The sequence below is a fragment of the Canis lupus genome, chromosome 16 (assembly GCF_003254725.2).
Source record: "Canis lupus dingo isolate Sandy chromosome 16, ASM325472v2, whole genome shotgun sequence".
In the NCBI taxonomy this organism is placed as follows: Eukaryota; Metazoa; Chordata; class Mammalia; order Carnivora; family Canidae; genus Canis; species Canis lupus.
The window spans coordinates 25,019,469-25,045,145 of record NC_064258.1 but is presented as its reverse complement, the minus strand read 5'-3'; the positions used below and the strand labels follow the sequence as shown (position 1 = coordinate 25,045,145).

At 39.8% G+C, this 25,677-nt stretch overlaps 1 protein-coding gene across 3 annotated transcripts; it reads left to right on the top strand.

Annotated features, from left to right (window-relative positions):
• Positions 1 to 50: 50 nt before the first annotated feature.
• On the top strand, positions 51 to 12,806 carry GINS4 (GINS complex subunit 4). Of its 3 annotated transcripts, none has more exons than XM_025439960.3 (8): positions 53 to 246; positions 878 to 992; positions 4,830 to 4,916; positions 5,683 to 5,796; positions 8,087 to 8,184; positions 8,351 to 8,439; positions 11,284 to 11,377; positions 11,467 to 12,806. In XM_025439960.3, exons 1-8 carry the CDS (start codon positions 62 to 64, stop codon positions 11,561 to 11,563), a joined length of 879 nt encoding a protein of 292 aa, XP_025295745.1. In that variant the 5' UTR covers positions 53 to 61; the 3' UTR covers positions 11,564 to 12,806. The 3 variants fall into 3 exon arrangements, with proteins under 3 accessions (XP_025295901.1, XP_025295745.1, XP_025295834.1); XM_025440049.3 differs by having other exon boundaries at positions 54 to 246; positions 11,287 to 11,377; XM_025440116.3 differs by lacking the exon at positions 4,830 to 4,916 and having other exon boundaries at positions 51 to 246.
• Positions 12,807 to 25,677: the final 12,871 nt, after the last annotated feature.

The window sequence follows — 25,677 nt, the reverse complement described above, 5'->3', positions numbered from 1 at the left end:
GGCGAGCCGAGTCCCCGCCCCCGCGCTGTGATTGGTCAACGCCGCCCGAGCGCGGTGACGTATGGGGGGCGGAAACCTTGTGAGAAGAGCGCGGGAGCGGAGCCGTCGAGGGTCGGCACATCCGGGAGAGCCGTGGGGGAGGTTGTTCCGCGGCCGGGTGCTGCTCCCAAAGCTCAGGTGCTTCCTCACCCTTCCCAGACTAGCCGCCTGCCCCTTGGGGTGCGCCTCTGCCGCCCTCGTGCCCAGGTGAGCATCCGAGCGGGACGTCTGGCGGCGTGTGTGTCTGTGTGTGCTGCGGGGAGGGCTGCCTGTGCCCGGGGCTCCCAGGCGGGAGAGGAGCTGGGGGAGTCCGCTCAGCTTCCCCGGTACTCCGAGGACGTCCTCCGGTCCCTGCCACCTACCGTCTTAGCATCTGGGATGATCTCTGGTCTGGTGGTGCTGGGCCCTGTGCCTCCGGGTTGATGAGTTCTTGCAACGAGTGTAAGTGCCTGCTCAGCACTGTGCTAGAGCCCGGGGAGTGCGCAGGTGATTAGGTCCTAGGACTTACAGTGCTGGAACAAAGCAGATGCTGATGCATATTTGAACTGAAGTGATCACGGCCCCTAAGGAAAGCACTTCCACCAGGAAGACAGTTACTATGTGGTGTGACAGACGCTCAGTTCCAGGCATATGTGGAAATACTTTTAAGAGGTGACCTCTTGGAGAAACTGATCCCTGACCTAAGGTTTGAAGGAAGAGTTGAAAAGAATCAAAGCCTGTGAACTGACTGGCGCTACTGCCAGTGAGCCTCTGCAACACCAATTTTAGATATACAGTTGCCTATTCTTGCAAATAAATAGAAACTGCACTGCAAGGTATTGGTTCTTATTTTCATTAGGTACCTGGTTTCAGAGAAGATGACAGAGGAACTGGACCACACAGGACAGGACTCTGATGCAGATAGTGAAGAGGTGGTCCTAACTCCTGCAGAGCTCATTGAAAAGCTGGAGCAGGTAAGCATTAATAATAGCAGTTATTTCACAGAGCCGTTCTGAGGATTAAATGAGATAATATATGTGAAATGCTTAGCATATTGTTTGACACATGATGAGTACTCAGTTAGCTGTGAGTAGTGATAATCCATACAACTACCCACCCAGTGAGGCAACTATTACTGCCTAATATGAACCAAGTCTCTTTGACTCCAGAATATGTGCTCTTAATCTACTACACCTGTTGTCTTCTCTCTTTAACAGTCCCTTCCTGGAATTATTTTAATATTCTTGACTATTTTCTACCATGTGTTGTAATCATGAATGACAAAAGGAAGATAATCCTTACTGTATAAGAGTAATTCTTCATTTATTTTTATATCACAGACCTTTCTGAAAATCTGGTGAAAACTGGCCCTGTTTCGCAGAATAATATATGGATACACACACATCCAGAAATTATGCATATAATTTCAGGAGATTCACAGACACCTTTAAAATCTGCCCGCCTAGTGAAAGAGCCCCTGCCTTATTATTAAAGGATTCGTGAAACAAAAATCCAAAAACACAAAGTTCTACAGTAAAATTGAGAACTTTTGTTTTTACACTTTCATGACAATAAAAAGACATGCTGCAAAACAGGCAGAAAATATGTGCAGTATTAGTATCCACAGTATATAAACAGACTTCAAAAACTATCCAATAGAAAAAATGAAGGCATCTTTCTTTTTTTTTTAAGATTTTATTTATTTATTCATGAGAGACACAGAGAGAGAGAGAGGCAGAGACACAAGCAGAGGGAGAAGCAGGCTCCATGCAGGGAGCCCGACGTGGGACTCTATCCCAGGTCTCCAGAATCAGGCCCTGGGCTGAAGGCGGCGCTAAACCGCTGAGCCACCCGGGATGCCCCTGGCATCTTTCAGAATTGGAATCCAAGGTGGTCAGTAGTCATATGGAAAAGATGTTTGATCTTTTTAGTAATCAGTAACATAAAAATTTAAATCCTTAGGAGATGCTACTTCATACCCATCAGATTAGAAATGAAGAAGATGAACAATATAATGCAACATGTAAATAAAACAGTAAATAAAACAGTATAAAGGTTTGTGGAGTATTTGCATACTTGTTTACTTTGGTGAATTGGTGCACTTTGGAAAATAACTTGTTATTGTCTTGTCAAGTTGAAGGCACACATATCTTGTGTCCCAGTCATTCTACTCCCAGGTACTTACCCTAGAGAAAACTTCCAGGAGACATCACAAAATGTTCATAGTATTGCTTGCAATGATTAAAAACTGAAAATAACCTAAATATCCATCAACAATAGAATGAATAAAAGTTATCTATATGCACAATGGGAGAAAAAAAGCAGCAATAAAATAAGTGAAAGATAGCTCCTGCAACAACATGGTTGACTCAAGAACATAGTGTGGAACAATAAAAAATACGTTTTTGAAGAAACCATTTAGGTTAACCTCAGACACTTGCAAAATTGTTTGAGGCAGAGTTCATGGCACACACTGGTATGCTATACTGTATCACAGTATTGACCATCTACCCTCTGGGACAGCCAGAGCCCCCAGGCTGGTTCCCTCTTGTGGGTACGAGGGGCTCCTTGGACGGCAGCTCAACCTCAGCTTAGCAGTGGGTGAGCATGAGTTACATCTCTGGCCCAAAGCTCCATTGCAGTGCCCTGAGTGCAGCCAAAGAGTTGGTCTACCACCTGGACAGCTGCTGTACCTGGACACAGACTTGTAGGCTGCATAGCATGGCCTACAGAGAAACCTCACCAGGCCACTGAAAAACACAGCTCCAGGAGCATATATAGGATACTCATGAATGCCTGTTGGGGGAAAAAAAAAAAAAGATTTAAAAGTTATTACAGTGCAAAGTTCCTCATTTTTAATGATTGTATTAATTTGCTAAGGCTGTAAAACAAAGCATCACAGACTGGGTAGATTAAACAACAGATGTGTATTTTCTCAATGCTGGAGGCCAGGAGTCTGAAATCAAGGTGCTGACACCAGAGATTTCTTCTCAGGCCTCTCTCCTGGGCTTATAGATGGCCATCTTCTCCATATGTCTTCACATGGTCTTCCATATGTGTCTGTTTTCAAATTTCCTCCTCTTAGATTCTCTTAGTCACAGAATTAAAGCCCACCTAATTCATTTTAACTTTATTACCTCTTTAAAGACCCTGTTTCCAAATGCAGGCACATTCTGAGATGTTAGGAGTTAGGACTTAAACACATGAATTGAGAGTGGAGAGGAACACAGTTTAGCCCATAATGAACAGATTGTCATTAAAATTTTGATCAGGAATCAAATGTAGCTATTTCAAACATAGAACCTGATTATTTAAAAAAAGACCATGGATTTAAATGCAAGTTTCTCACTAAATATTTTGAAATCATTTTATTTGACAATTTTATACTAATATAAAATTTCTGTTAATGTTTTAAATATTTTTATAAAAATAATTTCATAATGTCAGTAAGAAATCCCCTTCAAATCTACCCCCATTTTACCCCTATTGTACCCAACAAGTGTTATCATTTTCCTTGAAATCATTGGGAATCCTTATGTAGAGATACAAACAAATGTAGTGAAACTACAGAAAATTAAATACTGAGGTCAGGCTAATGATTACCTTTGAAGAGGGAGGAAGACACAGGGACTTTTAAAATAATAATACTTGTTAATGAAGTTATGTGCACACAGGTGTTTATATCTCTATTCATGTTATATTTCATAATTTCCGTACCAATGCAGTATTTAATAAAATCAGTTAAAAAGAAAATCTCCTGCTTTTATAAGTCCTCTGTGACAATTCGGTCTTTTCTCATTCATAATGTTCCTTGAAAATACAGACTCTTTCTGGTTAACTTTTATAGCACTATTACAGGAGCTTGAGCATGTGAAAAAAAAAAAAAAATTTGTATGGTAGCAGGAGTACCCAGTGTTTAGTAATGTGTCTTCATGATGAGAATTGGATATGCAGAAAGAAAGGAATAAAGTGAGTGTGATTAGCATATAATTCTGAACTATGCTGAAACTAAATTTCCTGTAATTGAAAGATAGGATTAGTTTTCCTCAATCACCTGTGGATATTTCAGTTCTCTAAGCCGCGGTTATTGCTGAAATGTACCAAACATCTGGGGCAGAGTCATAAACTAAGGATTTAACCTTTTGTTCCAAAATTGTTTAATAGATGAATATCCTTTTATATTGTGATCCTTTGTACTCTTAAGTGGTTAGTAAATAACGTGTTTTCTCATTAATAATTAAGATAAGGATAACTGTATCCATTTCCTCTCAGATATTATAATGATGAATGAAAGAATTTTTGTAAAGTGCTCTAAGCTTCCCCAATGAGATGTGTAGGGTTAGGTCACCTGGTCCCTCAAAATAGAAGGATGCTGGCTGGCCCCCCCTGGTGGGAAGTAGCGCAGGAAGGAGGAGGAAAGTGTTGATGCTATTTGGTTAAAGGTACTGTTTGAACACCAGATGGTGTTGCTCTTACTGGTGGGCATCATACCGACTTTTTTTTTTTTTTAATAAATGATATTAGGGAACTTCAGAGGCAAACTGACATTTTTGACATGAACAGTGATTTTTTGCAACATTGGTTAGATAAAAGATTGTAAGCACAGCCTTCCCACTAAAATAAATAGAAAAGCCATCAAAAACATAGCTTGTTTACAAAGCATTTCGATTACTTCCAATTCATAGGCAGACAGTTGTCTTTGCCAGAAATAGCTGTGATTTTCTTGGAATATATAGGACTCACATGGTTATTTTGCTCCATTGTGAGTGATACTGATACGAATATTTGGCGGCGGGGGCATTGTTTTTTAGGCCTGGATGAATGAAAAGTTTGCCCCTGAGCTGCTGGAAAGCAAGTCTGAAATTGTAGAATGCGTCATGGAACAGCTCGATCACATGGTAAGAGTTGCTTATCTCAGAGTTACAAAGAGAACTTTAAAAGGGTTTGTCAGCATAGCGAGAGGTTGAAGTCTGATGCTAAATCTGTCTTATTTGGCCCAGCCTAATGGGTTTTTCTAATATTGAATTAGTTACCTACATTTATAAAGCACAAACGTTCTTGTGAATATCTGGATGTCAGCTTCCCCTGAAAAGTCTAAAACCCTGTCAATACTGGGCCCACGTTTATGTATGAGAACAGGTGACCAGAGCAGGGTCAGGGCCACCCGCTTTCATATGCTGTCCATTCCCCATGGTCCTTGCCTACCCACCCTTCTCAGATCACTTGCCTGCCTGGCCTCCAGAGACACTTGGCTTAGATGAGCGGGTCTTAAGGCATTATCAGCTTCAGACTAGCTTTAAAGCATTGGTATTTTGCAGTCTCAACTGGTGATTTAACACTGCCTTTAGACATTTCTTTTGTCTGCTATAATCTCCTTTACAATTGGATTTGAGTGCTACGCCTTTCTCACTGACCATATTCAGATTCTATTCAGATGATTGTTTTCTAAAAGTAAATGAGTATTGTTTGAACTTTTTATGAGACTGTAGTCTTATATTATTTGTGTAAGAAAATCAGAACTCTTAGGAGTTGTTTGGTTCTCCTTTGACCTAAATGTAGTCTTTGAGTCCTCAAACTTGCCAGTGATTATAGTCCCTATGCAGTTCTGCAGATTAAATGAAAAAGGTTCTCAGTCTGAATATACTTCATTTTCTCTTTTAATAGGAAGAAAATCTCAGAAGAGCCAAGAAGGGGGATCTGAAAGTCAGTATCCATCGAATGGAGATGGAGAGGATCCGCTATGTCCTTAGCAGCTACTTGCGGTGTCGGCTTATGAAGGTTTGACATGGAGATATCTGTAGGCATTAAGGCAATGTGTTTGTAATATAGATGGAGCATCCTGGGGAGAAGTTGGGCTGGAGCCTGCCTAGGAGAGTCCAGGGCATGAAGATGCCATGAAGCCCAGTATTAGGGTAGCTAAAGAGTAAGGAGGGCAAAAGATTATTCTGGAGAAGCCTAGCTGGAACATGTGTTGCACATGTCTGGGGACACATTTGTAGTCTATTAATCTGCTTTGTGAAAGGTGCCCCCTGGAATTACAGCATGGCAGTGCTGTATGGCAGAGTCCTTTGCATGGTTGACTAGGGAATACTGACCAGCAGAGAATTAGTTTCAGAAATTTCTTTGTACCCATCATATAGCAGGTGTCAAATTGACCATGATGACTTAATATTCAGCTATAGTTCTGAGGCTATCTAACTTACAAAAATGAAATCACAAAACATTCTTTCTCTGTATGATGTCTATTTTAACCTTGGGAAGTTCTTACCTCCTTGAAGCCTCTTCTCATTTGGTTCCACTTGTTCCCTTAGTTACTACAAAATGAATACATCCTTTCTCCTACATGAGAGTGCTCTCAGCCAAACATTTCAATTATGTATTTCCATTTACTCACTGGTTCTGGTTCTGACAAAGGTTCCAGTTCCTGGGTATCCTTAAATCATACCACCTACGACTGAGTATGATATTCCAGTTGTAGTTTGGTCACTTGTGAAAAATAGGAGGATTACTTCCATATTACACAGACATATCACCCATTCATTCTGCACTTGCCATGAAGTTTAACCTCTTTGAAGTTTCTGAGTTACTATTTTCCCATCCTGTGACTAGCCTGTATTTGAATGGTTTGATTTTTCAACCCATAAGTATATCACTTAGTACTTATCCCTCTTGTACTTTATCTTATTAAATTGGGTCATTTCCCTGTTCTCTGGATCCTGATCTTGTCATTTAATATATTAGCTATCTCAGCATTCTATGTCTTCACTTTATGTCAGGTTTGGTAAGTATGTTGATAAGATCTTATCTGATTCATTAACAAGACTGGGCCAGCAATAGAGTATTCCACCAGAGACTTCCCTACAGGTTGACATCTCTGTGTTGAATCGGTGTTGTTTGTTACAATTGCTTCTTGCTCTCCCTTTCTATGCTGTCACAGCCCCGGCTTTACAGCTTGCCCCCAAGGATGTCATAACAATGGTGTCGTGTGTTTTGAAAAAATAGAGATGTAAAAAATATGCCTTTCCCCATCCTCAACTACCAGGGCACTCACTTTTTTTCTTCTTAAGTTGAATAAATCCTCTTTGTGTTAACCACTGAATTTTCTTTGAGTTCACAAACCATCTCTTAAGTGACCTGTTCCAATATAATGCCACATACCAATGTGGAGGACACTAATCTGTATTTTAAGGTTTCCCCGCCTTCTTTGTATTTTTGAAAATTGGGAAATTGGCCCATCTCCAGTATTTCTTACCTCATCTGAGCACGTGATCCTAAGATCATGAGACTACCTGTGTCTGCAGAGCACTAAGTGATGGAGGGCCACAGCCATTTACAGACTCTAGCACAGAAGGCCTTATGCGCTGAAACTCCGTATATGAGCAGAATATAACTGATCCAAGGCAAGAGACTTAAACTCCTTTAAACAGATAAGTGCTCCTTTGTCCTGGCCTCAGATCCTCCTTCCCATTGTCATTTTTCTGCTTGCACTTCCCTCCACAGAGAAGCCTAACAGCACTGACTTGAGCAGTGTGCTAATCCATATGCAGTTCCTGACCATATATCTTTAACTTTTAGCTTTTTTGTTTTGTTTTGTTTTGTGTTTTCCTAGAGTTCTTACCATTTTTTTCCAAGCCTCCCCTCACTGTGGGCTTCGTCCTTGCTGGTTATATTCTTATAATTAAGAGTCACTCTTCCCTCTATTTGTGTCTTTCCAGCTTCTGTACATGGTTCGTCTCATAGAAGAACAACCAATGCAGTTGACTAGAAATGTTAGATGATATGCCCTTTTCTCCCTCATACATACCATTTACAGGTGTATATTCAGATTTTCTTTTATGAAAGCTTTTCATCCTTTTTAAATGGTCTTCCTTTTTATAGCTCTTATGTTTGCTCTGAATTCCTTGAAACCTGCCTTCTTGAAATCTTGAAAGTCTAGAAAAGGTCTTGACTATGAAGACTTGCCATTTTTTAAATCAATTCTAGTTTAACCTCAACCTATTTCAGGAAACTAGTATATTTGACTCTCAAATCCTGACACATTTACACGATGATTTTTATTTATCCTCAGATAGAGAAGTTTTTCCCTCATATCCTTGAAAAGGAGAAAACACCCCGTGAGGGGGAGCTGTCTAGTCTTTCTCCAGAGGAGCTGATCTTTGCCAAACAGTGAGTAAGCAGGATGCATAGAGATGGCTTTCTTTCCCTGGCTCGTGAGTATGGGTGTTGGTGGTTGTCTCTGTGAAACTGATGGCTGGGCCGCCGTCATGTGTCTGACAACCTGGTGGCTCCTGCCAGTTGTGTGGTCGCAGCAATTTGAATTCCTCTCTTTCAGATACATGGCTAACACAGAGACCTACCTCAAGAATGTTGCCTTAAAGCATATGCCTCCTAATTTACAGGTGGTGGACCTCCTGAGGTCAGGTGAGCGGAGCACTCCCTTTTCAGACATATCTTCGGGTGCCTTAGAATAAGGTCTTCCTCTTTACTCTCAAGCCTGAAAAAATAAGTATGTAGATGAGCAGAAAAAAGAAGAGAGGAAGTGTTGTGGTTTGAAAACAGACAAAAAAAAAGTCATTGAGGCACCTGGGTGGTTCACTCCGTTAAGTGTCTGCCTTGGGCTCACGTCATGATCCTGGGGTCCTGGGATCGAGCCCCACGTTGGGCTCCCTGCTCAGCGGGGAGTTAACTTCTCTCTCTGCCCCCGCCCCAACTCCCTGCCACTCATGCTCTTTCTCTCTCAAATAAATAAAGTCTTTTCAAAAAAATCATTAAAAAAAATAATTAAGAGAAGATATAAGGGTAGCCTTTTCAGCATTATTTTTGTGGTCTTTAGGTTGAAATTCTTATGACTAGCATTAAAAATGCAGATTCATTCACATCTGCAGGCATTCATTCCTTCAGCTGGTATGTTCTGGCATCCACACTGGGCTAGGCCCTTTTGAGCATTGAGGAGGCAAAGGTCTCTGTTCTCCAGGGGCTAGCATGCTTTTCCTCATGGATTCCAGCCCATGCAGGGACTGCCTACCTATCCAGAAGGGGTTAAATAGGAGGCTAAGAAATCTTCAGTGATTTTCAGTCACTTCCCAGCTTCCTAGAGGAAGGGTTCCCAATATTTTTATTGTCCAGGGCGCCTCACGGGAAAGGGGTTCAGGCTGAGCAGGAGGAGGAAGGGAAAGTGGGGGAGGGGCACTGCCAAAGCCACCTTTGTGCTCACCTGGCAATGCCCCCTTACCACTCTGCTGAGCTGAGGAAAGGGAGTCCTGGATGGTAGTCACTCTTAACCTTGGATGGACCAGTGGGGGACCATTGACACACAGGTTAAAGTCCATGCCCCTCAGGCCTTCACAGCTTGCTGGATCCCAGCAGGATCTCATCAGGCAAAGTTGCCAGACCAAATCAAACAGTTTTGGGGACTGGGTTCCACCTTGTTCACAACCTAAATGTAATGTGCTGAGGCCACAAGTCCAGTACAACTGAGCCCTGGGAATTCATCTCCCACCTGGCCTGTGCTGGGGGCTGCACTGTGACCCCTGTGGCCAGTAGAAGCATTAGAACAGGACAGGTGGAGACATAGCTCCCCGGGTGTGTCAGTCAGTTCAGGCTGCTGTAATGAAGTACTGCAGAGCATACATTGATTTTTCTGGAGGCCAGAAGTCTGACCAGAGTGCTGGCAGGGTTGGCTTCCTCTGGGGCCTCTCCCGTGGTTGCCCCTCTGCATGTGTACTTTTCTTTATAAGGACACCAGTCAGATTGGACCAGACCCTACCCTAATAGTCTCATTTCAACTTAGTTACTTCCTTAAAGGCCCTATCTTCAAGTACATCTCCATTCTGAAGTACTGCAGGTGAGCACATCAACATATGCATTGTGAGGAGGGGGACACAGTGCAGTCTACAACACCAGGGACAAGGCAAGCCCCTAGCAGACTTATGGAACTCTGAACTGGTCGTTTTGGTGAACCTGCCTGAGGGAAACAAAAGGCCTGGCCCTGGTCTGCCACTGTTGTCTACACCTTGGAAAAATAGGAATGAAGCAAGGACCGCATCCCCTAAACATGGCCCAGTGCTAGTGCATCTGGCTGATTGAAGCAGGCATGGACATCAGGAATCTAAATTCCTAAAACTGAATCTAACTGGATTCTAGTTGATGCTGGTAGACACCTCCTAAAACATGTCACTTGTCTCAAATCCCTTCCAAGGACTGGTGCCAGGCCCCTGGAATTGGAAGATCGCAGAGGCCATCAGCCTGCCCCAGTGAAATCAGTCTTGCTTAATTAGACCAGGTGCCCTGCATCCCCTTCAGGCCTCTGAAGCAGTGTATACCCCCTGGCAGAATGGGGGAAGGCATGTTGAAATCTCAGCTGGGTTTCCTAAAATCAGTAACTGCCCAGCCGGGTCAGCAGATCCTGTGAAGTTGGAGTCTCTGTGGCAGGCCCCAAACCCTGAACCCCTTAGACCTTTGGAGCCTATTACCCTGAATTCCACCCCCTCCCCACCCCCGACCTGTGGATGAGGGAATAAAGGGCAATATGAATGAGTTAGGCTCTTAGAACTGAGAGTTATCCAGTAGCTTCTCAGAACCTACGGTTGATGGAGTCCTCTGGGTACACAGGGCTCCAAGAAATGAAGAGCTGTAGAGCAGCCCAGCTCTGGGCACCTCCTCACATGCAGTGTTGGCTAGTGATAGAAGATGAGCAGCCTCTCACCCTGGAATCAACCAGTGAAGGATCATTTACAGAGAAAACCTATATTCAGTTGTCTGACTCTCAAGACTATCCCCATGTGACCCGATCTTTCTTATGCTCTCCTACTACTGCTTTATATAAAAATATTTTCTCACTAGATTTATGCACTTTTGTCCTCCCAGAACGTCATGCATATTTCTGCTTGGCCCTTCCTGTTACTCCCTGGCTCACTCCCTCATTAAGTCTGCATTGACTTCTTTCTCCTCACTTCCCAGAGTGACTGTGCCACCAGTGTGACACTTTCTCAGATGCTACCGGTAGCCCCACAGAGTGACTAGGGTCATGCTTGCTTGTATCTTACACAATGTGCATATTTTATGTACTCAGCATCCGTTGGATGAGCTGTTGCTGTGTGAGACCCTGAATAGGAAGTGTGCTGTTTCTATAAGGACCCAGATCTTTCCTCAAGTCACCCTCCCCACAAAATGCTGTCACATCAGGGGTCCCTTAGTACTCAGTACAGTGAGCCCCAGCAACTTCCCTATGTTGATCTTGTTGGCTAAGTATTATCATCTTTCTAGCAGTTCCCAAACCAGATCTGGATTCATACGTGTTTCTGAGAGTGAAAGAACGACAGGAAAACATACTGGTAGAACCAGAAACAGATGAGCAAAGGTGAGTGACTTGTGACCTTGATGGTGGGAAATGTTCATCCACTGGGGGCACCAGCTCAGCTCTGCATACATTTTTTCCTCCTTTTTCAGGGACTATGTGATTGACTTGGAAGAAGGCTCGCAGCACTTGATCCGATACAAAACCATTGCACCCCTGGTCGCTTCTGGAGCAGTTCAGCTGATTTAAAATAAAAAGATAGGGGGATCCCTGGGTGGCTCAGTGGTTTAGCATCTGCCTTTGGCCCAGGGTGCAATCCTATAGTCCCGGCATCGAGTCCCGCGTCGGGCTCCCAGCATGGAGCCTGCCTCTCTCTCTGCCTGTGTCTCTGCCTCTCTCTCTATGTCTATCATAAATAAATAAAATCTTTTAAAAAATAAATAAAATAAAAATAATAAAATAAAAAGATAAATTCATAGTGACAGCACAGAACCTTCAAATGTTTAGGAACTTCTGACCACTTTGTGCCTAAGGACAACAGACTCTCAGCAGTGGGGTGAATCACTGGGGCGCTGAGAAGGAGCTCCAGGCATGATTGCTAACTTGTCACCCATCCTGACTGCTGTGTTAGCCACAGTCGGCAGATGGAGCTATTGCTCTGTCGATCCCACATGCTGGGCAAGCCCTTGGAGACTCCCTCTGTGCCTTTTCCCTTTGTGGTATTTCTTGAGCTAAGGAAAGTGAAGCAACCACAGTTCATAAAACAGCATTGCTGCCTATGATGAGGGGATAGTAGTTAGCCCTGCCCTGAGAGTGACTGGACAGTCCTTTCACTTCCCTAATAAGAAATGCATAAATATGCATTAGAAAAACAGAAGATGAAATATTTTCTAGGTTATCTCCCTGGATTGTGTGAACTAACCTAAGGCTAGTATTGGACTTTAAACCAATTTGCCCTGATTAACTGAGAATCACAACTAAACCAAGAAACCATTGCTGAGTTTCAGTTTTGTGCCAGAAGGACCCTCTGGCCAGTTCTCAGTTTGTAACCTAATGAAGTATGTGCTTCCTGCTGCTAACCTGCAACCTTCCCTGAATCCCAGGCAGCTTTGCCAACCCAGCCTCCAGACCATCTGGCCGTTCTTGGCCAGGGATCTGCTAACAGCAACATCACCTATCCTATCTTGTGACCTCAGTAGCAGCGTTTCTGTTTTTAGCTCTCCTTTCTCAGAGGAAGTGAATGAAATTAACATGGGCAGAGAGCATCACAGTGATAACTGGAGGAAGGATGTAGAGACAGTAAATGAATCATCTTCCTTTCCTGATAAAAAGGAATCTGCATTCCAGTCTTTCTTGCTAATGAGAGGGCAGCAGATTTTCACTTGTATTTTTCAGGCTGTTAGAGTAATCAATATGGTTCTCCTGTCCAAGAGAAATCACTAAGTGAAAGCCAGGAGGGTTTTATTTGTTAATAAAAGCATTTTATATTTCATGCAGTGCTTTATTTTATCCACAGTGTTTTTAACCTCTTCAGCTACTTATAAAACAAATATGCATTGAGCATATAGGGTGCCAGGCACAGTTCAAGACTGAGGCCCAACCCAGAATAAGACCATCACTGTCCCTATTCACATGGGATATGTGCTCTGCCGAGAATTGGAACAGGGTGACTCACCGAAGAGTAACTAGATTGGGGGATTGAGAGGTTCTCACCTAACTCAGTGAATTGGGCCAAGATCTTAATACCAAGTAGCCAGACACACAGATCAAAAGGAAGATTGTTCCAGACAGAGAAGACAGCTTATACAGAGGCCCTGAAGCAGAAACCAGCTCTGCCTGCAGTCATGAAACAGTGGGCAAAAGTGTTGCATGGTAGGGTCTGAGAGGCAGTCGGCCCAGATCATGTAGGGTTTGGTCCTCCTAACAGTCTTGAGAAGAGGGCAGGGCTAGGAGTAATAAGTGAGAAGTGGAGGTTTAGTGGGAAGTCTGTGACTAGAACCCACAACTCCCTCCTATTCACACTTAACATGATCTCCCTCCTGTTCTCCCCCCTTGCGAGCCGCCTGGAGAGGGATGTGAGTTATTATGCTGCTACCAGAACAGTGCCTCAAGAGCCTTGATAATGAACACTGACTTCCCAGAGATCTGTTAGGAGGCTGATTCTGATTCAGGAATACTGGGATGGGGCCCAGCAACCTGTTTCTGAGGAGCTCCCAGGCTGTTCAGTTGATCCTTACCCTGGAACCACACTGTGAGTGGTGGAGCTTTACGTTGCCACCAGCTCCTGTTGTGTACATGCCAGCCCACACAGAAGAGTTAAAGTTCTCTGCAAAGGTCACAGAGTGAATGCTCCATTTCCTGGGCCACCTCTTTAAAAGAAGACTAGATCAGTCATTTTAGGATAAAGGGGAAGTTCAATTTCAAAACCAAGTAGTAAAAGAAATGAAGTAGCTTAGTGTGACATTGACTTCAGCTCTTCCAGTTTGTGGTATTTTGTTCTATTGATAAAAACTCATCGTGGAAGCATGATGGATGTTTGTTATTTTCAAATAATTGCATCATATTTCATCATAAGCTTGTTGCTAGCAAAATGGCTATTCCTGAGAAGCACTGCAGCTCTGTTTCTGGGTTTTTCCAGTCACAGCAATCATGATTCAGCTGTGACCTTACAACAAGGTCAGCTGTATTTATTCTGTGCTCAGGCTCCGGCAGACAATGTGACTTTAGTGTCATCCTCGTATGCATCAAACTTCTTTCTGTGATGTACAGGGGCCAACCATAGAGCTTTCAGAGCAAATTGTCAAGCAGACACATTAGATATCAATTCTTAATTTCTTTAATTTTTCATGGGAAGCTAAAATTCCAAACATTTCAAATTCTTCAAGAATTGATTTTTTTGTATACTGTGACAAAGTACACATAAAGTTAACCATCTTAACCATTTCTAAGTGTACCTTTCAGTGTATTAAAGACATTGACATTGTGCACCATCCATCTCCATAACTTCTCATCTTGTAAAACTGGAACTCTAGACCTACTTAACAGTCTCTCCCCTTTAACTGCCCTCCAAAGCTCCTGAAAACCACCATTCTCCTTCCATCTTTATGGTTTTGACTACTCTTAAGTACTTAATATAAGTAGAATCAGACAGTATTTCTCTTATTGTGACCAGCTTATTTCACTTATATTGTATCCTTGAGGTTTGTCCATGTTGTACTATGTGTCAGGATTTCTTTCTTTTTTAAGGCAAAAAATATCTCATTGTATATGTATAGACCACATTTGTTTATTCATCCATCATTGAACATAGTTGCCTCCGCATTTCAGCTATTAAGAATAATACTATCAACGTGGATGTACAAATATCTCTTTGAGACCCTTCTTTCAATTCTATATAGCCATAAGTGGAATTGCCAGATCCTATGCTAATTCTGTTTAACATTTTGGAACTGTCTACTGTTATCCACAGCAACTGTACCATTTTATGTTTCCACCAACAGTGCAGAAAAAGAGTACCAGTTTCCAGTTTCTCTACATCCTCACACTATTTTCTACTTTTGTTTTATAATGGCCATTCAGATATGTGTGAGGTAGTATCTCCTAGTTTTGATTTGCATTTCCCAAATTATTGGTGATGTAGAGCATCTTTTCATGTGCTTTCTGACCATTCCTGTTTTTGTTTTTTTTTGTTTGTTTGTTTTTTTGGAAAAATGTCTATTCAAGTTCTTTACCTATTTTTTAATTGTTGGGGTTTTTTGTTGTTGAGTTGTAGGAGTGCTCTATACATTCTAGATATGAACCCATTATCAGATATATAATTTGAAAACATTTTCTCCCATTCTGTGGGTTGCCTTTTTACTCTGTAAATAGTGTCTTTTGATGCATACAATTTTTACATTTTCATGAAGTCCAATTTATAAATTTTTTTTCTTTTGTTACTTGTGCCTTTGGTGTCATAACCAACAAAATATCATGAAACCCAATGTCATGAAGCCTTTGTTGTATGTTTTCTTCTCAGAGCTTTATTGTTTTAGGTCTTTCATTCAGGTCTTTGATTTATTTTGAGTTAATTTTTATATATGGTGTTAGGTAAGGGTTCAACCTTTTTTTTTTTTTTTTTTTGCATGTGGATATCCAGTTTCTCCCCACCCCATTCCACACACACATCATTCGTTGAAAGGATTGTCCTTTTCCCATTGTATGGTCTTGACAACCTAGCCATCACAATATTTTGAATACTGTTACTTCACAGTAAGTTTATCATCAAGAAATGTGAATCCTTCAGTTTTGTTCTGTTTCAAGACTGTTTTGGTTATTCAGGGTTTTCTTGAGATTAGATATAGGTTTTAGGATTTTTTTTTCTATTTTTGTAAAAAATGTTGACATCTCGATAGAGGTTGCACTGAATCGTTAGATCACTTTAGGTAGTATTGACATTTTAACAATATTGTCTTCTAGTCCATGAACATGGATTGTGTTTTCATTTACTTATGGTTTTAATTTCTTACAGCAATACTATGTAGTTTTCATTGTACAAAGCTTTCACCTCCTTGGTAATTCCTAAGTATTTTCTTCTTTCTGATGGTGTTGTAATTGGAACCATCTTTATAACTTCTCATTGTTTGTGTATAGAAATGGAACTGGTTTTTGGGTGTTTGACTTTGTATCTTGCTACTTCACTACATTTATGTATTAGTTCTAACAGCTCTCTTGTGAAGTCTAAAGTTTTCTATGTATAAGATTATATCATGTGCAAGCAGAGATAATTTGATTTCTTCCTTTCCAATTTGGCCACCTTTTCTTTCTTTTTCTTGCCCAATTCCTCTGACCAGAACTTCCGTACTGTGTTAAATACAAGTGGTAGGAGCAGGTGTCCTTGTCTAACTCCTGATCTTAAAGGAAAAGTTTTCAGCGTTTCACCATTGAGTATGGTGTTTGCTGTGGCTCTTATTATGCGGAGGTGGTTTACTTCTCTTCCTATTTTATTGAGTGTTTTTATCGTGAAAGGGTGTTGAATTTTGTCAAATGCTTTTTCTACAGGGATCCCTGGGTGGCGCAGCGGTTTAGCGCCTGCCTTTGGCGCGATCCTGGAGACCCGGGATCGAATCCCACGTCGGGTTCCCACGTGGGATTCCCGGTGCATGGGGCCTGCTTCTCCTTCTGCCTGTGTCTCTGCCTCTCTCTCTCTGTGTGACTATCATTCATTAATAAATAAATAAATAAATAAGTAAGTAAGTAAGTAAAATGCATTTTCTACATCAACTGAAATGATCTTGTGGGAGTTTTTTTCCTTCATTTTGTTGATGTGGCATATTAAATTAATCAAGTTTGTATATTGGCCCATCCTTGCATCCCAGGAATAAATCCCACTTGGGCATTGTGTATAATCCTTTTCTGCATTGGTGTTCATAAGGGGTATTGGTCTGTATTTTTCTTGTAGTGTCTTTGTCTGGCTTTGGTATCAGAGTTATACTGGCCTTTTTGAATGAGTAAGGAAGTGTTCTCTCCCTTTCCATATTTTGAAAAACTTTGATAAGGATTGGTATCACTTCTTCAATAGTTTGGTAGGATTCACCAGTGACGCCATCAAGTTCAGGGCTTTTTGGGGGTAAAACATTTTTTTATTACATATTCAGTCACCTTACTAGTTATAAGTCTGTTCAGATTTTCCATTTTTTTTGTGATTTAGTCTTGATAGGTTCTGTGTTTCTAAGTGTATATCCATTTCATATGGGTTATCCAATTTTGATGTACAACTGTTTATGTACTTTTTTATAATCCTTTTATTTCTCTAGAATCAGTAATAATGTCCCCACTTTTATTTATGATTTTAGTAATCTGAGTCTTCTTTTTTTTTTAAGTCTAGGCAAAGGTTTGTCAATTTTGTATATTTTTTTCTTGAAAAACCAGCTTTTGGCTTTATTGATTTCCTCTGTTGTTTTTCTACTCTATATTTCATTTATCTCTCTCCAATCCTTACTATTTCCTTCCTTTTACTAGTTTTGGGTTTAGTTTGTTCTTCTTTTCCTAGTCTCCAAAGTTGTAAAGTTAGGTTTTGATTTGAGATTTTTCTTATTTTTTAATATAAAACATGGCTATAAATTTTCCCATCAGCACTACTCGTGCTACATCTCACAAGTTTTGGTATGTTGTGTTTTCATTTTCATTTGTATCTGTTCTCTAATTTCATTTGTGATTTCTTTTTTTGAGCCATTGGTTTTAAAAAAAAAAAGAAAAACTTACACAGTTTTATGACTTTTCAGCTTTTTTATGGATTTCTAACTTTATCCTATTGTGGTCAGAGAAAATGCCTTGTATTATATCTATCTTTTTAAATCTATTGAGACTTCATTTGTGGCCTATAATGTAGTCTATCCTGGAAAATGATCCATGTGCATTTGAGAGGGTATATGCTGCTGTTGGGTAGAGTGTTCTCTATACGTCTGTTAATCCAGTTGCTTTATTGTGTTGTTTCAGTCTTCTGTTTCCTTACTTAACTTCTATTTGTTCCATTCATTGTTGTGAGGAGTGGATATTGAAGTCTTCAGTCACTGTAAAACAGTCTGTTTCTCCTTTCAATTCTATCAGTTTTTGCTTCATATGTTTTTGATGGTGAATATTTATAATTACTATATGTTCTTGCTGTGTTAAACCTTTTGCTTATATATAATGTTCTTTCTCTCTTCTAAACTTTTTTTGATTTAAAGTCTATTTTGTATGATACTAGCATAGCCACCCATGCTTTCCTTTGGTTACTATTTACATGGAATACTGTTTCCCATTCTTATCCTTTCAACCTGTTTGTGTCCTTGGACCCCAAGTGAGCTTCCTGTGGACAGCAGATAGTTGGATCATGTGTTTTTATCCACTCTGCCAATCTTTTGTTTGAAGAATTTAATCTATGTATAAACTTAAAGTACTTACTAATTAGGAGAGACTTAATTCTGTCATTGTGCTCTCTGTTTTCCATATGCCCTATAGCCATTTTGTCCTTTATTTCCTGCATTTCTGTTCTTCCTTTGTATTGAGTTGATTTTTTTTTGCAGTGAAATGTTTAAACTCTTTTATTATTTCCTTTTCTGTATACTCTATAGCTACTTTGTGATCACCATGTGGATTACATTTAATATCCTAAAGTTATAACACTCTAATTTTAATTCATAGCAGCTTAACTTCAGTAACATAAAAAGTTTGCTTATTTGCAACTCCATCCCACCTCTTTCAGTTGTTGATGTGTTCCTAAAAACATAAACTCATTATTCATCTAAGTTCATTTTGTTTCTTAAATTATGTAGAAAGCAAGATTTGTAGTCACAAACCAAAGTTATAGTAAGACTAGCTTTGACACTATAAAATTGAGGTTTTTTTCCTTAAAATACATGTCTCTCAAATCATGTAGAAAACAAAAGACACAGTTGCAATAATACTAGCTTTTATAATTGCCCATAAATCTATATTTATTAGATTTTTATCTCTCCATATGGTTTTGATTTACTGCCTAGTGTCTTTTCATTTTACCTTGCTGGACTCCCTTCAGCATTTCTTGCAGAGCAGATTACAGTCACAGACTTCTTTAGCTTTTATTTATCTGGGAGTGTCATAATTTCTTTCTCACTTCTGAAAAACAATTTTGTTGGGTATAGGATTCTTGGTTGACAGTTTTTTTTTTTTCCTTTTAGCACTTTGAATATATTGACCCACTGTCTTCTGGCCTCCAAAGTTTCTAATGAGAAATCTACTCATAATCTTATGGAAAATCCCTTGTTATGTGATAATTCACTTCTCTTTTGCAGCTCTCAAGATTCTCTGTCTTTGGCTTTTGAAAATTTGATTATAATGAATCTTAATGTGGATAAGAGTTCATCTCACTTGAAGTTTGTTGACCTCCTTGGATATTTATATTCATGTCCTTTATCAAATTTGGGAAGTTTTCAGCCATTATTTCTTCAAATGTTCTCTCTGTCCATTTCTGTGTCTCTTTTCTTTCTGGGACTCCCATGATGCATACATTGGTCCTCTTGATGGTGTCATGTCCCATAGGTCACTTAGGTTTTGATCGCTTTCCTTTTTTTTTTTTTTTTTTTGTGATAGTCACACAGAGAGCGAGGCAGAGACACAGGCAGAGGGAGAAGGAGGCTCCATGCACTGGGAGCCCGATGTGGGATTCGATCCCGGGTCTCCAGGATCGCGCCCTGGGCCAAAGGCAGGTGCCAAACCGCTGCGCCACCCAGGGATCCCTTGATCGCTTTTCAATTTTTTTTTTCTGTTCTTCAGCCTCAGTAATTTACATTGACCTATCTTCAGTTCATAGAATCTTTCTTCTGCTGTTCAAATCTGCCTTTGAATTGGCCAGTTAATTTTTCATTTTGGTTATTGAATTTTTCAGCTCGAATTTCTTTTTGGTTTCTTTTTAAGTTTTTGTATCTTTGATATTTCCATGCTGTTCACAGATCATTTTCTTGATTTTCTGCACACCTTCTGTTAGTTCTTTGAGCACCTTTAAGACAGTTTTAAAATCCAGATTACTACTATGTCTTTTTCAGTAATTTCTATTGATTTATTTTTTCTTTTGAATAGATCATACTTGGGGCACCTGGGTGGCTCAGTTGGTTAAGCATCTTGCCTTTGGCTCAGGTTATGATCCCAGAGTCCTGGGATCAAGTCCTACTTCTCCCTCTCCCTCTACCTGCCACTCTCCCCACTTGTGCTCTCCCTCTCTCTCTCTCTCTCTCTCTCTCTTTCTCTAACAAATACATAAATAAAATCTTGAAAGAAAAAAAAAGAATAGGTCATACTTTCCTGTTTCCTTATATATCTTGTGACTTTCTGTTGAACACTGGACCTTTGAAACTAATAATTTGGTAACTGTGTAAATCAGACACTCCATTTTCCCCAATATTTGCTGGTTTTTTGTTATTTGTGTGTATTGGTTTTGGCTTTTTGTTTGTTGTAGGCTGTCTCAGTGCCAAGGAGCAGCCTGAGGTATAAACTTAATGTCATCTCAGGTCTTTTCTGAGCTTTTCCCAGAGGTATGCACAGTCACTTTCTAATTTTCCCTGCATATGCAATTATTTTTTAATGTCCTAGTCTTTAATTAGGCTCCTGAATAGGGAAAAAAAATAAAAAATAAAAGCAGAAAGAAAAGGTACCAGCCTTTTAAATCCCTTGGAAGTCACCTCAACCAGAGGGAAAGGGGCTTGCAACAATGAGGGAGGTTCAATAACGGCTGCATTGAAGCAGAAGCACCAAGCAGCAATAAGAGCACAGAACCCCTATATTTAGAGGACAGGGTCCTTTTTACCCACCCTAGCTCCCATAAGCTAAGTGCAAGCTGCTCCAGAAACACTTGTACAGCTGCCTACCACATGACTAGGAGTGAAGGATGAGTAGCTGCTATTTAGATAAGAGCTGAAACTGACCAAAACTAACTTTAATTTAACATCCTAGTCTTCCCCCTAGAAGTTGTAAGCCTTCAACAGACTCCAGAGTTACAAAATAGTTACAAAAGACAGAGTCTGTCAGTGTAATTATTGTCTAGGCAGAGAGACAAATTCCTGGTGCTTCCTACTCTACCATCTTCCCAGAATCCTCTGAGAATTGATTTTTTTAATGTATCTAATAAACTAGCTCTGAAAAACTCTCACTTGTCAAAACAACTTTATTTTTTAAAAAGCAAAATCAGTATCCTTTATTTACAGCTTGGCTTCAAATACTGTAGCTGTTTCTAAAAACTTGAACATCCTTTCCCTGGCTGAAAAACAATTCCTGAGTGTTGCAAAAATTAATAAAGTAAGACCTCCCTGGAGTTGGGAAGCCAGAAGAGTGAGCAGTACCATGCAACATCAAATACAGACACCAACAGAAGAGTCCCCAACAGGAAAGAATCATCGACTCCAAGTCCCAATAGGGAAAGTTGTACATTGCATCTCCTACAAGAACTCTTCTACCTCTGTAACTCAGCAAATGAGAAACTGTCATCACTCTAAATTCTTACTTTTCTTTAATAGAGTTTTTTTCAAAACAACCACTCCCAGCTTTCTCCCTCTCCATAATATAAGATTCCTCTCCTTTCTTTGTTGGATATGCCTATGGTTTTACCATAGCTTGAATGTTCCCAAATTGCAATTCTCTGTTATTCCTGAGTAAGCCCATTTTTGCTGGTAAAATAACTGTTTTCATTTTTTAAGGTTAAAAGAGTATTCAAAGGAATGTACTACAGTTTCTGAAAGCAGTAATGTTGATCAAGTATTTACTATGAGTCAGTCTATTCTATGCCTTAAGTAGAATAAACTTGTAAATCTTCACAGCAACTTTATGAAGTGAAAAACTTGAGATTTTTGGAATGAGCAAAAGGCATTACTGGATATTCTGTCAATGAGACGTTTGATGTATGTAGGACGTGCACCCATGTCTTTCAATGGACTACTGTACAACTCTATAGAGGTAGAAGCTAATTTATAGAAAACTGATGTTAATGTGAATTTTCCTGACTGTGGTATGCAAATAATTCCTGTCCATGGCAATGCAGGTGAATTTTGTCCTACAGAGTATAAAGTCAAATCCTCACTTGAACTGATTTTAACATTTTCCTGCTTCTTTCATTATATAGTGAGTTAAGGGGTGCCTGTGTGGCTCAGTCAGTTAAGCATCTGCCTTTGGCTCAGGTCATGGTGCCAGGATGGCACCCCATGAGGATTGAGCCCCATGTCAGGCTCCATGCTCTGCAGGGGAGCTACTTCCCCCTCTCCCTCTGCCTGCTGCTCTCCCTGCTTGTGCACGAGTCCTTGCTCTCTATGTATATATCAAATAAATAAATAAAATCTTAAAAAATAAATAGTTAAATAAAATCTTTGACAGATATTCATTTTATATCTGTCTGAGAGGCAAGACTTTTTTTTTCTTTTTTCTTTTTTTTTAATTTTTATTTTTATTTTTTTTTTTTTGAGGCAAGACTTTAGATGTTAACAAATTTTAATTTTTTTAAGTAGGTTCCACACCCACTGTGGAGCCCAATGTAGGGCTTGAACTCATGACCCTGAAATCAAGACCTGAGCTGAGATCAAGAGTCACATGCTTACCTGACTGAGCCACCCAGGTGCCCCCAAATTTTGAAACTTTTAATGTATTTATAAGGTAGGTACCATTTATATTCCCAATTGATAGATAAGAAAACAGACTAATCTGTGAAGACCACATGACTACCAGAGAAGATGGATTCAAACCCCAGTGAACCTAGAGCACCAGAGTCCAGCCTCTTAATTACCTTACCTTTTGGAGTCCTCTCTCCAAAAAATGAAAACAGATCCAAAAATGTTTTTCGTAATGATATCTGCACTGAAGTTCACATCTTCCAAAAAGACTCCCTTGAGGGAATAATCATTACCATTTACATTATTTTAAAGGAAATGTCATTTTTCTTAACATAGGAGTACTCTCTGCTTTAAGCAGATCTTGTTCTACATACCACAATGCTTATAAATTCTTATAGCTTGTTAAGGAAAACTAACTACTCAGAATAAATTCACACAATTACCTTGCTTTTTGTCCCAGTTCTATGGGAATAAAAGTAATGACAATTTCAGCCCCCAAGAAGTTTATAATGAATCCTAAGAGAACTCCCAAGTGTAAATCTGAAAATATGAGGTCATTTGACTCAGGAAAAAAAAATTGTCTCAAAAGCCAGGACTACAGCGTTTGAAAGGAAATGATCTGCTTGGGTTCAAAGCTTTGTATATGAGAGGCTATATGTATAGGCTTATATTAAGCCTATTAAGTGGGGTATTCCTTGGGACCCAAAAGTATTCCCAGCTCAAATGTAATTTTTTTTAAACTTCAAGTTTCTGTTTCTGTTATCTCTGAAGCTGCAATTTTCCTCAAGTATAATTCTGCCCATTTCATTGCCTCTCTTAAAAAGCTTCAGTGGCTACCCACTGCCTACAAAAAGTAATTGTGTAAAGGAGGTTAATATTTTCTGTGCACCTGTGTCCAGGACAATGTATGAATTGCTTTCCACAAATTACCTTGTTTAATCCTCATAACAACCCTATGAGATGAGCACTCATCTCACCATTGTCTCCCAACTTCCTGGTTAAATCACTCTTTCTCTTTCCCTAAATGGTTTCTAATCTTTTTATACTTAGTTTTACTATTTTATATTTATTAAAATTCCACCAAAATCCTTTGAAGAATTAAGTAAGGTATAAATAATTTTATATTAGGAATACTTGGAACAAACAAGATGATTTAAGCATGGCTGCAATCTAATTTCCTGAATAGATCATGAAAATAACATAATGAGAAATGGCATATGCCTCATCTAATTTCATTTGTTTGCAAACACGGCATGTGTGCACTTTCTGTGTTTGCAGGCATTGCTGCCCTCAACCTCCAGAAGTGGCAACTGGCCTTCAAGCTGAGTGAGACCACAGTCCACCTCCATCATTTTTATAATAGATCATTAACTTTGCCATCTCCTGGTATTTAAGCCTTTCTGATCTACAATCAACAATATCACAAATCTATATTTGAGTGAACTCTGTTATGAGGAATAGACCACAAACTATGGCACATCAACAGGTTAATCAACAGAACAAGAGAGGTGCTAAGGGCCATATCATCAGTCTTTTTCAATTGGTTCATCCACTTTTACTTCGTACCAAACTTGAAAACCAGAAAAACCAGAAAGCAGTTCCCCTAAACTAATGGGACTGTATTAGTTCCTTGATTTTAGCAGAGAAATAGCTACCATGTGAATAAAATCTGTGTCTTCCAAAAATTATAGTCGAAGACATTCTCAATTATGTAACCTTTGGTTATCTTTATAAGGATCGATGTAAGAAATTTTTCTCAGAATTTAGTACAAGTAAAAATTTGTCTCTTCAAACTTCGATGACTCATTGTATCAGACAGAGGAGTCCTACTGGTTCTAGTTTTTAGCCTTCCTACCAAGGAGCTCAGAGCCAAGTATTGTGTTCACTGCTTCACCACAGCTTGCTATCACATTGCCCTGGGTCTTTCCTAAAATAGTTTCTGATCTTTTTATACTATCTTACTACTTTGTCTTAATTTAAAAGCTACTCCCAAATATTAAAAATAAATAGGTACATAGTAGCAATTTGGGTATATATTAGTAACCTGGTGTTCCCAGTTTTTAAAAAGTGTAGGAATGAGCAATTTCATGAATACAATTTCCTAGGTGAGGAACATAAGCAAAAGTAATGAAGGCAAGAGTTGTAGTGTCCTGTCACTCTAGAACTTTACAAAGAGTGAATAGATTGTGTAAATGACACAATAAAAACAGTGATGTGCTGGGCCTCATCTAAAATTCAATAGTAAAAAATAAAATAAAATAAAATAAAATTCAATAGTAAAAGAGTGAATGTTAAAAAATTAAAATAAAAAAATAGTAGTATGCCAAGTATAACTCCTCTCAATTTGGTAAACAAACATAAGGTCAGACACTGTGGTACGTAACCTGCATGTAACCTGGCATCAGAGGAAGAAAATGTAAAAAAAAAAAAAAAAAAAAAGAAAAAGAAAATGTATTGCCCAGCAAGGGAGACCAACAGGAACACAAATCACAGAATAATATGCTTTCATAAAAGTAGGAATGGAAAAGTAGGAATGAGTGGTAGAAAAGAACACAGGAAGGACTCCAAAGACAATAAATCCCAAAAGCTCCCTGGAAAAGGTGGCATAAGCCATGACTTAGGACACTAGAGCAGTTAGCCAGGCGGAGGAGGGAAGAGAATATGACTATTTTAGGTAGAAATACCATGGCGAGGGACAGAAGCCATAGGGCACATAAAGTATTGTAGGCAATCCAAGAAGCCGGACATGGCAATAGCATAGGACGAGAGTGGGGTGTGGGAGGAGGACAGTTTCCCGACTTATAGAGTCCCCTAGGAGACATCTGGAAGCCTCTGAAGACTTGAAGCTAAGATCTGAAATGATTAGAATTATATTTTAAATTTTGATTTGCATTTAGAAAAATCCTTCTGGCAACTATGGAGAATGGAGGCCACACCACAGAGTTAGAAATCAGTGGCTATGCTGGCAGTCCAAGTGAGAAGAAATAAGGCCCCTATAGCACATAAAGGTGGGGATAACATGGCAATGGGCAGGCAACTCTGCCTCCTGTAATAGCAGACTAGGTAACTTAACACAACTTAAAAATTGGACAAAATAGGGGCACCTAGGTGGCTCAGTGGTTGAGCATCTGCCTTTGGCTCAGGTCATAATCCTGGGGTCCTGGGATCGAGTCCTACTTGGAGCTCCCTGCAGGAAGCCTGCCTCTCCCTCTCCTATGTCTCTGCCTCTCTCTCTGTGTCTCTCATGAATAAATACATAAAATATTTTAAAAA